Source organism: Phascolarctos cinereus, unplaced genomic scaffold (assembly GCF_003287225.1).
Source record: "Phascolarctos cinereus isolate Bilbo 61053 unplaced genomic scaffold, phaCin_HiC Scaffold_7;HRSCAF=346, whole genome shotgun sequence".
Classification (NCBI taxonomy): Eukaryota; Metazoa; Chordata; class Mammalia; order Diprotodontia; family Phascolarctidae; genus Phascolarctos; species Phascolarctos cinereus.
Window position 1 is genome coordinate 50,013,754 of NW_027556180.1, and position 13,078 is coordinate 50,026,831.

General features: G+C 39.4%; 1 protein-coding gene across 2 annotated transcripts in view; it reads left to right on the forward strand.

Moving 5' to 3' along the window:
• Positions 1–710: 710 nt before the first annotated feature.
• Positions 711–13,078, forward strand: part of PLOD2 (procollagen-lysine,2-oxoglutarate 5-dioxygenase 2) — a 111,870-nt gene continuing 99,502 nt past the window's right edge. For both annotated transcript variants that reach the window (XM_020980955.2, XM_020980956.2), the window contains exon 1: positions 711–934. In XM_020980955.2, coding sequence (XP_020836614.1) covers positions 826–934 — 109 coding nt within the window. In that variant the 5' untranslated portion in view covers positions 711–825. The remainder of the gene's footprint in view (positions 935–13,078) is intronic.

Below are 13,078 nucleotides of genomic sequence, written 5' to 3' on the forward strand. Positions count from 1 at the left end.
AGAGAAGCCAGTTTCTACTCGCCCTCCCTCCTACCCGCCTTTTTCACTCTCCTCCCCAGGCACTCAGAATTGCTTCCCTGAGTCTAGGCAGATCTTCGTGCTCTGCTACACGTAGCTGCCGCCAGCTCTTTAAATATTGTCCACAGTGAGCAAACACAACCCAGACACGGGGAATGGAAAGTGAATGGGAGGGAGACAGACATGCCCCACACCCACCCACCCACCGACCGCCCAGGCGCGCACCCGGAGAAACTTACACAGACGCTTCAGTGTCAGTCCGGCCAATAGCCGCCGGGAGGGAGGAGGTGGAACGGGGACAAGGAGGGGGAGGGGAAAGGAGGGGATGGGCAGCCCAGGCTCTGACCCCTCCCACCCCCGACGGGTAAAGTTATAAATTACCCTCCAGCAGTGAACCGGAAGGTTGGACCTTATCCTTTGCCTATTGCACCCAGCAGGGCTGGGGGAGATATTTCTACCTTTTGCAGACAGGACTGAGTCATCCGTCTCTATCTACCCGCCCCGTCCCCATATCCTTCCCTCCCCACTCCCACTCTGCTTCTCTCCACTGTCGGCTTCCGATCCGAGGGGTGCCGCAAAGCTTGCAGCCAGCCTCTCGCACCCCACCCAGAGGCTGAACAGCTGGACTCCAGCAGCTGTCAGAGGGCCGGCTGGCGGACTTGGGGGTGGGGTGGGGTGGGGTAGGGGTACTTTGTCTCGCGAGAAGTACGGAAGAGTAGGGGGGTAGGGGGGCGTAGGAGAGCTCCCGGGCTGCTCCGGCTGCTCCTCGCAGACCCGAGCTGGTCCTCTCTCTTGGGAGGGGCGAAGATGGCGAGAGATAAGCTCAAGCCCCCCATCCTCTTCTTGGCCCTGTCCTTACACCTCGTGAAGCCCTGCGCTGCTGCAGAACACCAGAAGCCGTCCATCATCCCCACAGGTGAGCGTTCCCCACCTTCCCGGGGAGGGGGAGCTCATGCATACACTCCCCCAGTCTCTCCAACCTCCGGGTCTGCCCTGGCTGCTGCTGCGGGGCTGCTTAGAAGGGACCTTTCTTCTGGAGGTGGGTGGGACGGGTTTCACCACGCAGGTGATGTATGCAACTCCTTACTCTTAAGAAACCTGGTCAACTCCAGATCTTGGAGCTCTAAGTAAAATACCCAAATGATGCCTATCTTTTCCTGGGAGGGTTGCGTATGAACCCCAGCTGGGAGACTTTCATTCAGTCTTCCTGTCCCCAGGACGCACATGCCTCTTCTGGTACCTTCCTGCTTTCTTTTTTGATCCTCAGATAGCATGCAGCAAAACCTCCTTTCTCTGTATTGTATGCGCCTCGCCTTGTCCAGAGGACTTAAACTTGGAGATCAATGCTCTGATTGATGGTGACACATTCCTCCCCGCGCCCCAGGAAGCAGCCTGTAACACTTACCTCTTGCCAAGAACAACCCTCACCACAGGGCTTGTTTTCTGTTAGGCTGCTTCGCTTCCCACCACCTAGCCGCCGCGGTTTCTCTCCTTGGGGACCCAGCTGGCTGGAGTGGAGCCTCTCTACCCCTCCTTCAGCACTCCCACCTTTATTTTATTTCTTTCTCCAAGGCTTGGATTGTAGCTTGCCTTCTTCCTCCCCCCTCTCCTCTCCCTCTCCACCTCCCCTTCTCTCCCTCTCCCCTTCTTTCCTTTCCCTTTCTCCTCCCTAGTTCTCTACTTCTTTCTCTCTCCCCTTCCCCTCTGCTACTATCCTTGTTCACGGGAGCTGGATTACAAGCGAAGAATCCAGTCCAGTGCATGTAAAACAAAACTTTTTTTGCATTCATCTAGTTTAAAGGGAAGCGCCCAGCACATGTTTGTCAAAACATGTCCCAGTGCCATTTGTTGGCAATGTGAAACGGCGTAGTTTCCTGCCTTTTCCTCTGCTCCAAACTCCAACTTTGAACTCCGATTCATTTCTGAAATTAGATATCATTTTAAAATACTTCTCAGCTGCACTGATTTTTTTTTTTAAATCTGGTAATACTTTTTGACCCAGTCTTTTATGGAAGTTAATAAAGGCTCTTGTCTGCTGAAGCGGTCTTTAAACATGAGGAAGGAAATTGCAATTTCAGGATTGGCTTTAGTGGGTAGTAGGTAGTATCTGCGCTAATACATGTTGCAGTCACTTTTTGTTTTCATTTGCAAAGGATCCTGAAGACATGAATGAACTAAACTGTTCATTCTTTTACATTCCTGACCCACAGTGCCAGTTTTGTTTGCCCTGAGGGACTCTAGGTTTCCTCTGAGAGCTCCTTGGTTTAAAATACCCTCTCCCCCTACCCTTTGGCAGTTGTATGAGGCAATTTCTAGTTAAGTTTTTGAACCTCTCATAGTTCCTAAATCTAAATCGAGTTTTCATGTGAAAATATATCAGTGTTAAACCTAAAAGCTTTACGGGTAAATAACCTTCAGAAGTTCAGATGCAGAATTGTTATATCAAAACTAGTTTGAGAAAGAATAAACCACTTCATAGAATCTCAAATTTAGAACACATTCAAATTCTACCCAATACAACCAATTGTGTGTATTTTCATCTTTTTAATTGTCTCTTTACCTGTATATACAAACATATATGTAAGAGAATGCTATTTGCGTATTCAATGTAGAATCAGATGACCTGGATTATCAAATCCTAGCTCTGCTAGCTATATATGCATACCTGTATATTATACATCAATATGCATATATATATATATATATATATATATATACACACATATATAGAAAGTTTCATATATATCTAAATATATGTATCTTTGTGTATGTATACACATATACATACATCTGTGTATATATGCATATATATGTGTGTATATATGTATATTTCTTCGTTTATTGTAATGCATCCCTTTGCTGCAGTTTCTGGGTTCATGTGTCAAAATTAATCACCTTTTCCCTAATCTTATCCTTTGTTCTCCTTGTTACCCCTCCCATCCCTTATATATAATAATTATAACTTACATTTATAAAGAGCTTACTATATACTAGGCACTCTGCGAAACACTTTACAACTATTACCTCATTTGGTCCTCACAACAACCCTGGAATGTGGGTGCTATTATTACCCCCATTTTGCAGATGCTGAAATTGAGGTAAAGAGGAGTTAAATAACTTGCTCAGTCACAGGAGGGCAGGTTTGAACTCAGGTCTTCCTAATTCCAAGTGGGCAGTCAGGTCAAGTGACTCAGTGAACTCCACAGAGTCATCCAGATTTTTATCTCAGTGTGATAGCTAATTAATTTGATGTTAGAATACCCAGAGCAAAGGAATTTCAGAGATGAGGGCTTTCCAAAGATAATGAATGTATTTAGAATATGTTAAAAGCCTCACAATTGGTAACAATTTATTGAGAAAATTAAATTATGGTTCCAGGGGAAAAAATTATCAATTGTATAAAGCATAGTTTGTAACAGTAGCCAATAAAAGAGAAAAGGGGATGTTTTATTCAAACATATTATTTATATATACATATATATGTATATATAAATACATAGTGTGACAAGCTAATGAATTATAACCAAAAATGCACACTAATATAACCAATAAAAGGTCCATTGTATTCCATTTCCTCCCAGGGAATAATTTTAGTATTTAGCATTTGTAAATTTGTAAATTTAATATTTAGCATTATTAGATGAGAGCTAAGTAGTTATATAAATTTGGAAACCGGACCTCTTTTCCTCCTCTCTCAAAATGGGATTAACCCTGAGTCTGAAATAGAGAATAGCCCCCAAATGGATATGATTTTGTCTTTTTTCCCCCTTTTTTTGACCCCTCATGCCACTCTCAACACTTTAGACATATCTTATCTGAAAAATAAGGGGTTTGGGTTGGATGTTCACTTTCAAATATAATGTTCTGTGGTTCTATAGTAGCAGGGGAAAGATAAAAATAATTTTTTAAAGTATGCCTTATCTACCCCCCCCGCCCCCACATTAGGATATGCCCTGTTCCTTTATAGTCTTCTAACTACTGATTTCACTGTTGTGAGCTTCTGACTGTTGGTGTGAGTAGCTTTATATTGTACTTAATGAAAGTTTTGTTTTTTACTGAGAGATTTAGTGTTTTTCCTGTTATCTACAATTCTTTTTTTTTTTTTTGGTATAGTCTCTATTAGACTGGAAACAGTCTAAACAGGCTAACAGGTTAAAGCACCCTTAAGCAGTAAGAGTGCTGAATTAGAAGTCGTTTAAGACTTTGGTTCCAGTACAATTGTCAGACCATTACTAGTTATGTGACCCAGGAAAAATCACTAAATTTTTCTCAACCTCAGCTTACTAACCTATAAAATGTCATTGATAACCACTGTATCACTTTATAGGGTTGTCTTCAAAAATCAAATGAAATGGGTCAGCTAGGTGGCAGAGTGGATAGAGTACTGGACCTGGAGTCAGGAGGACCTAAGTGCAAATCTGGCCTCAGACCAAACACTTGACACATACTAGCTGTGTGGCCCCAGGCAAATCACTTAACCCCAATTGCCTAAAAAAAAAAAGAAAAAGAAATAATGTATGTAAGGTGCTCAATATTATTAATAGCCAATGATAATATTTTCTTTCAGAATTTTTTTTTATAAGGATGATACAGAAAAAAATAATTTCTGGCATCATTTTGTAAAGTGTTTTTCCAGACAGAATCTTACAAGGTGATTCTCAGTGATTCGGGTTCCACTTCCATCTTTCTTGATCTCTCTAGACTTCAGGAAGAGAGTAGGAGGGAACAGACTTGCTTCATTCAGACAAAGCATTTGAAACATATCTGTCTCCTATGTCTTGGGTCACCATATATATTCACTGGCTCAACCATCTTGACTGTGTCTCATAAGATCTGGGGAGACATTTAGAATGATTAGAACAAAACTAGAAGAGTTTCAGGCATTTCTTTCAAACCAGGTTCATCTATAAACTTTTAAATATGATGTAGTATGCTTAGAACCATAGACATTAATAGATGGAAGAAATCTTAGAGATCATCGAATCTAATCCCTTTGAGAGGGAAGAAAGGGAAGGCTTGCCTATACCTACTATGAAAATTGGCAATTAAGATTTGAGGGGTCACAGTGAGATGTGAGGGGATCTGGAGACAAGTTCGTGTTTCAGTGTCCACCCACCGCTTGGATTGATTCCATGCAGCCAAGAAGAGGAACTCAGAGTCCTGATTTACTGGTCCAGACTTTGTCCACGTCACCATGTTTTACCCTAACACTTTTCTGTCTGTGCAAAGCAATTCAACATACCATTGTATTCTGTCACCCTAAATAAGAAAGATAGATAGCTGTAGTATCTTCCTAGAACTCTGGACTCTGAGTATCTAAATTGTTTGGTGGGGATAGGGGAATAAAGAACATACAAGGTAAATCAAAGACCAAAAAGTACCAAGTTAAACTTGGAAAAGAAAAAAATTAGCAGATGGAAGGAAAAGAGATCTACTGGAAAGACAATTAGAGCTTGGAGAAAGAACTCCTCTTGAGTTGCCGTTCTTTAACTTCAATGTCTGTTGCTGTTTTTTAGGGAAAAGTTGAGTAGTACTGATCTAGACAGTAGCATTCTGGCTCTGGGCAATTAGAAGGCCTGTTTTTCATTTTGGATTTTTCCAGTGCTTCTGATGACTTTCTGCATTCAGACATAGTGCCTCTGTTTCATCTTCTGAAAGGGCGATTTGACTCAAATTTGCTGTTTACTCAGGTTTCTCTACTGGTCTTATGATTAAAAGATTATAAATCACATTGATCTCTTGGTAAAAGGAGCCTCAAAGTGTTTATGTCTCATAAAAGTTGGGTTAATATGGGCCAGTGTTCTCCATTTCAGGAAAGACCAATTTTCTTTTCAGTTGGAGTCTTTATTATCACCCTCACAATTAGTATGAGCTGAGTTCTTTTGGGTCTTTAGGCATCAGAAGTGCCTTTTAGTACAAATCTTTGTGAATTTTCACACATTTATTTAAATCTCATATGCTTGAATTTATTGCAGGGAAATAGCTTTGGTCAATATGATCTGGGTTAATGAGAACATTGATGAAAGCACAAGGTCTTGCTTAAGCTAAGTTACCCATCCTTAGCCAGTAAATTGCAAACAGCATCCTGCTTAATGAATATCTTAATTGGTTTTTTTTCCATCTTATCCAGTATTAGTCCTTGTTCTGCCTTTATTCATGATCATCATTGTCCTTTGCATTTGATAATGATGCTATTGATGTATCCATATGACAGATTGTATGGTGGAAGGAAAATTATTGAATTAATGCTGTTTGTAATTCAAATGATCTATTTGTAGTTGTATAATATGCTTCCATTATGTAGCTTCAATGTTTTAGATATTCCTTTGCCCTTTTTAAACACTTAACGTATTTTTAATCATTTTTAAAAGGCTAAGCAATTTCCATTTCCAAAAGTCCTCCCTATATGTTGTTATAGGGATTTTAGGGTAACTTTTGTATTATATTTAAGCATGTATTACATGCTTAAAATAATTCAGATTAAAGAATTTGTGGATTTATTCTAGTGAGGCACCTTGGTCCAGTAGATAAGAGCTTTGAACTTGGATTTAGGAAGGCCCGAATTGAATTCCATCTTTGTTGGTTGCTGTATTTAGCCACAAGCAAATCGTTGAACCATTGTGACTCTTCTTTTCCTGACTGTAAATTGGCAGTGATAATTGTAGAATCTAAGTCACTGCAGCTGTGAAGTTTAAATGAGATCAGGTATGTAAAATGCTTCTCATAGGTTAAAGCTTTATGTGAATATTGACCATTATTGTAACAATAGCAAGAAAAAAAGTTTTTGGGAGAATTATGTATTCCTCTGTGGGGAAAAAAATTGCTAACAATTTTAGACCAGTATACTACAATTTGAATTCTAAGGGATACTTTGTCCATGGATCTTTTGTACAGGAAGAAGAAATCTGAAGAGAAAACCTCAGAAGTGCTTTGTAAGGATGAGGTGTGGAAGAAATTAAAGAAGGGTTGATTCTTAGTATATTTTTCCAAGTTGCAAAGCAAAGCCCAGATTTCAGTTTTCTTCCTTCTTTGGTTCCTATTATACTGTGGAACGGGTTAAACAATTATTAAGTTGTTCCAGACCAATATGATTCAACTGTTTAGACCAGGGGTGGGGAACCTACATCCTCGAGGCTGAATGTGGCCCTCCAGGTCCTCAAGAGCAGCCCTTTGACTGAATCCAAACTTCACAAAACAGTTTTGTTTTTTACTTTTATTTTATTAAGGGGATTTGTTCTTTGAAGTTTGGATTCAATGAAAGGGCTGCCCTTGAGGACTTAGAAAGCCACATGTGACCTCAAGGATGCAGGTTCCCACCCCCAGGTTTAGACTCATCATCATCACTGATACATTGATTAAACCACTTACTATGTTGCTCAGAATAGAAAAGCATCATAAACAGTCTGACCTTTACCATTTAGAGGAGAGATTCTTAACCTGGAGTCATAAGCTTAACCTGGAGTCATAAATTGATAACTTTTTTTAATAAATTGGTTTCCTTTGTAATCTGACATTTTATTTTATATATTTAAAAATGTTATTTTGATAAGGGGCTCATAGGTATCCCCAGACAGCCCAAAGGGGGTCCATAAGACAAAAGAAACGGTTAAGAACCCCTTGTCTAGAGGTTTACAATTGGGGTCTTTAACAGGAGCAGATGTTATGGCTAAGTAAACCCCCTTTTGTTAACTGTAGAAGGACCTACAGGTACCTCATTTCTGACATCAACCTGAACTAATAGAGTATAAGTTAAACTGGAACTTAACAGTGACCTTGGGCAAGTTGTCTCACTGATCTGTGCCTTGGTTTCCTGATCTGTAAAAATAAATGAGGAGGGTTGACTTCCATACCTCCCTCTCCCCTTCCACCTCCAGTTTCCATTGCAATCTTAATTCAGTAATTGATGATCTTAGATTTAGGAAGTGGTCAATGACTGAATGATTATTACTGGAAAATCCTTTAATTTGCAAAGCCTTTTGGTTAAGTCAAGAAGCATTTATTAAATGTTTACTTTTGTGCTGTGTGTGTATATACAAATAGAAAAAAGAAAGGCAAACCCTGCTGTCCAGTAGCTTACATTCTAATGAGGGAAAAACACACAAAAAAGGAAGCTGAAAAGTGGAGGGGTGGGGCCGGATGTCAAAGACCATCCAGGAGAAGAATGAAGGATTCCAGGTCCCTAGACCCTTCCTCAAAATGAAGGTTCTAGGAGGAGCTCAGGAGTGGAAGAAGGGGGATGGAGAATGGAAGGATGTTCCAGGGTGAGAAGGCCAGAGTGCAGTAGGAGCTGACGTAATTTCTGGGAGAACAAGGCAGCTGAGGTAGAATGGTAAAGTCTGGAGAGTCAGAGGAAATAAGCACACACATGTATTGAGGTACTGTCAGAGCTATGAAGATTTGGCTTTGTCACCCTTGAATACATACTGGCTGTAAGTCACATAGTCCCAAAGCGCTCGAGTCTTGGGCATTCCCTAAAATTTTATAAAAGATGCAGAAAATGAACTGACCTGGGCAAGTAGACGGCGTTTCCTCTTTGGGGAATTCCTCATTAAAAAAACAAAAAAGCTAAATGCTTTAGTGTATTAGTAAAGCCAGTCTTGGGATTGTTATATGAATTGTTTTATGATTATGTGTTAGTGATTGTAATATGCTACATATTGCTAAATTTTGAAGATGAATAAGGGGCCCATTACAATTAAACATCATATACTGCCTTAGAATTTAATTTGTTTGTGTGGTTATTTTCTAATTAGGTAATAATTATAATCATTAACTAAATAGATGTCCTGAATACTTTATCAAAAAAAAGTTTCTATTGATAATTATTGTACTATGTTAAAAAATAATGACCCTATTTGAGAATAGGCCTTTGTTGCTAATGCTGCTTCTGTTTCCAAAGATGTTAGGTTATTGAATATATTGGTTATTTAAAATGAATTTTAAAAAGCTTTTAAAATTAACCTTGTAAACTTTAACAGAAAGCAAGTTAGGCCCATGAGGGAGTATAGAACAGAAAAGAAATTGGCAGTGATGCCCTATTCTTTGACAGCTCCTGAGATTCCCCACCCTCCCCCATTTGTTATGTTGATTCTTTGTAGATAACTAACTGACTTTGACTGATGTGGGTGTCAGAGCTACACTTGCTACAGAGGTTGGAAGCTATTAAAGGTCTTTGTGATGTCAGTTGCTAAACACTAATGAAACAGCACCAAGATTTTGCAGAGGGCAGCTTATGTTATCCATATAGGAGCAGTTTTCTGTGCAGAAAGATAAAATTTACATGAGGTGGTTTGGGGGAAGGCAGGAGAAGGCTTATTTTAAAATGCATTCACTGTAATTTTTAAGAGCATAGATGCATAGAAAAATGTATGTGTATATATATACATATATGTGCACACATATATAACATGCATAAGAAAATATTTGTTCTTCTGTATAAGATAAATTTTGTTCCTGATATCTAATGCTTAATTTATTAAATAAAAAATGGGTATTTAGTTCTCATTAAGGAATGTTAGGATTATTTTTTATTATTTTTTATTTTTTGAGCTTGAAGAGAAATTGTGACTTCTACATAGAGAAATCTGGATTCTAATCCTAGCTCTGACTTGTTATCGTGGACAACTCATTCAAACTCATAGCCTTTATTCCCTTATCTTTAAAATAGAGATAGTAAAATTTTGACTGTTTATCTCACAGGGCATGAGGAATAAAGACCCTTGTAAACCCAAAGGTTCTCTGTAATATTTATGTGTTCATGACATGGACCAATTGACATGCTAATATTTATTTGTTCACTAAATAAACTGTTAGTGTGGGCACAGCAGAGCAGACTAGTCGGGGAATCTAAAAGTATGCCGCTACTATCAGAAGTTAGCCAGTCTCAGGAATTTGGCTGCAGACAAAGTCAAACCTCAAAAACAAGCATAAAATATGTTATCACTTGGATTGGCAGATTGAAAACTATGATATGATTGCTCTTTGACTTGTGGTCATACACGCAGCGTGTGTCAGAAGAAGGATGTGAAGCCAGACTTTCACGATTGCAAGTCAAAGTCATCTGTCTGCTGTATTCTCCTTCCTCCCTGTTTGATGTACTGTATTTAGTCTTAAAATTGATTTATATCTTTATGTTCATTTATTTTAAGTTCTCCAGATATAAGAAGAGTCTTTCTCATTCAGCAAATAAAGCAGCAATGATTGTATATGATTCTCTTCTCTCCCCAACTTTATCTTCCCATAAGGGATTGAAATTCCTAATGCTATGGTGCCATGAATACAGGTGCTTTTCCAGTAAAGGTTAATTGAACTTTTATATATAGTTAACTAGTAGTGTTGCTTTCCCTAGCCTGTTTACCAGTAGTTGGATGGATGTGAAATTTTCAGTTTGACATTAAAGAGTTAATCGAAGTGGAAGAAATGAGTCTTAAAAAAAATGAAAACATTCCTACACCATTGTGGAGTTGATGTCATTATTTTCTTCTATCTGATTAAATTAAAACTTTAGATGCATCTATCTATCTTTAATAAAAAATAAGAATAAGTCCAGGGCTGCGAAAATGTTTGAAGAACATTTTGGAGGATGTTTTAAATGAAAAGTGGAGGCCCTTATGAAAAGCAGTAGAGTTTGTGGGGGAGGGAAGGAGAAAAGTTTGGGGAAGAGGTTAGAATGTTTTGAGGCAGTCTTGGAGGAAAATTACTAGCTGTGCATATGTATCAACCCAACGAAAGTTGAACTATAATCATCCAACTAAGAGCTGCACCACCAATGAGGTCAGATGGAATTCTTTGGAAAACTGGTCATCTTTACCTATTATTCAGAGTAAACTGCCTGGGTGGGACAGACATGGTTTCTGCAGTTGGATACTGCCAGATTTATTGTTATGGGCATTTTGTCATGTCAGTCAACAAACATTAAATACTTATTATGTTCCTGGCACTGTGCTAAGCCCTAGGGATACAAAGAAAGTTAAAGACAGCCCCTGCCTTAAAGGCACTCACAGTGAGACAACATGAGCAGTGAAAGGAGTACTGGGCCTGAAGTCAGGTAGACCTGAGTTTAAATCCAGCCTTAGTAGCTTGGTAGCTATTTGACCTCAGGCAAGTCACTTAACCTCTGTTTGCCTCAGTTTCCCCATGTGAAAAAGGAGAACCATAATAGCACCTACCTCCTTGGGTTGTTGTAAGGGTCAAATGAAATAATAATTGTAAGGCTTTTAGCACAGTGCCTGACATGTAGTAGGCAGTATATAAACGTTAGCTATTATCATGAAAACAACTATGTATAAACAAGCTATATGCAGGATAGATTGGAGATAATCAGTAGAGAGAAGACACTAGCATTAAGGGGGTAGCATGACTGATAAGCGTCTTGGCAGGCCATATAATAATGATTATAATTATATACAATAGTGAGCATTTTTCATAGTGTTTTAATGTTTGCAGAATGCTTTATACATGTTAATTAACTCATTTGATCGTCACCACAGCCCTGTGAGATAAGTACTATAATTAGATAAGGAATCTGAGACACCGAGAGTTGTGACTTGCCCAGAATCGTATAGCTAGAAGTGTTTGAGTCAGGATTTGAACTCATGTGTGACTCCAGGCCCCGCCTTCTATCCCCTGCATCTCCCTGTTGCTATACCTTGTGATGGCTGACAGTGATGATATAAATTGGTTGTTTTTGTCATTCTCTGTTAACTAGCTGTAGAAAGACACAATCACTGGAGAGCTGAGGCAGGGGAAAGAGGGGATGAGGGACAGAACCATCAGTCAGGGTTTCATGTTAAATCTGAGCAAATGACTTCATTATCTTGGGAGCTGGGTGCCTGCCTTAGCTTAAATTTCCCTTGGATTGAATGGTCATTTGTAGTTGGGGCAGTCCTCCACCATTCACAGATGATTTTGAGAGGGGCCTTTTATCTCAGAGTAAAAGAAGGTACAGACTGGAAAGTTTCAGCATCTTAGAAGACTGAAGGCTTTGTCTGCTTAGCCAAGAACCAAGAACATTTTTGTTCTTGTCTTTTTTTTTTAACTAAAGGGACAGACAATTTTCAAGTACCAACATTCCTATACTATGTTTATACACAAATTGCGCCGTAGTTCAACAGAAGTCTTCTGAACTAGCTTTCTGGTCTTAAATGAAGCACAGTACGGATATCTTTCATGTCATTAGTATCCCCAGTGCCTGACCTATAGTGGGTGTTTAGTGAATACTTGTTGATAGATGGATGAATGGACAGCACTCTGTAGCACAGAAGCCTTCACTCAAGGCTTCCTCTGAAGCCTAATCAGGACGAGGCTCACCCTAAGTTGTTCAGGTTTAGGCCAGTACAGCACAAGGTCAAGCTTGGCATGACAAACTGGAAGATGACATCCGTTAACCTACTGGTTGGGCTCTAAGAAAGAGAGGTGTTGCAGTCCCTAATGCAGGAAGAGGAAGCTCGCTTATTGCTAATTGGAGAACCTTGACTTCTGTGTTCTTTCATCTCCATACATTTGAAGATGCTGTTCTACATAGTCTAAAATGGACTTGCTCCTCCATCTTCACCTTCTCTTCTTTTGAAGACCCTCTTACTTAGCTCTCCTTTGTGATACCTAGCTAATTTACACCCCCCCAACTCTCAAGATAGAAGTGCTACCTCTTTTCTTGGATTTCTGTTCAACATCTCCTATGTAAATTTTGTATTTTATTTTATATTCTAATTATTTTTCTTTCTTGCCCTTCCTCCTGTCCCTCTCATTCCTCTTTCCCCAATTCCTGTCTCCTCCACTCCCTCCAACATCATAGCATAGTTCCTTGAAAGCAGATGGTGTGTTTTTTCATTTGCATCATCAACTTCTAACTCAGTACCCTGGCAGATTAGGCACTAAATAGGTTTGTTGGATTGAATTATCCATACATCTACTTACTTGGAATGTTTTTTTCTTTCTCCCTTTTGTCTACTCCGATTCTGTACCACCTTCTACTCTTACTCCTTCATTCCTCATTGATCATCCCTTCCTTTGATCTCCTCTATCTGGTGTCCTTTGAATTATGTAGTTAAGTACTGGATTA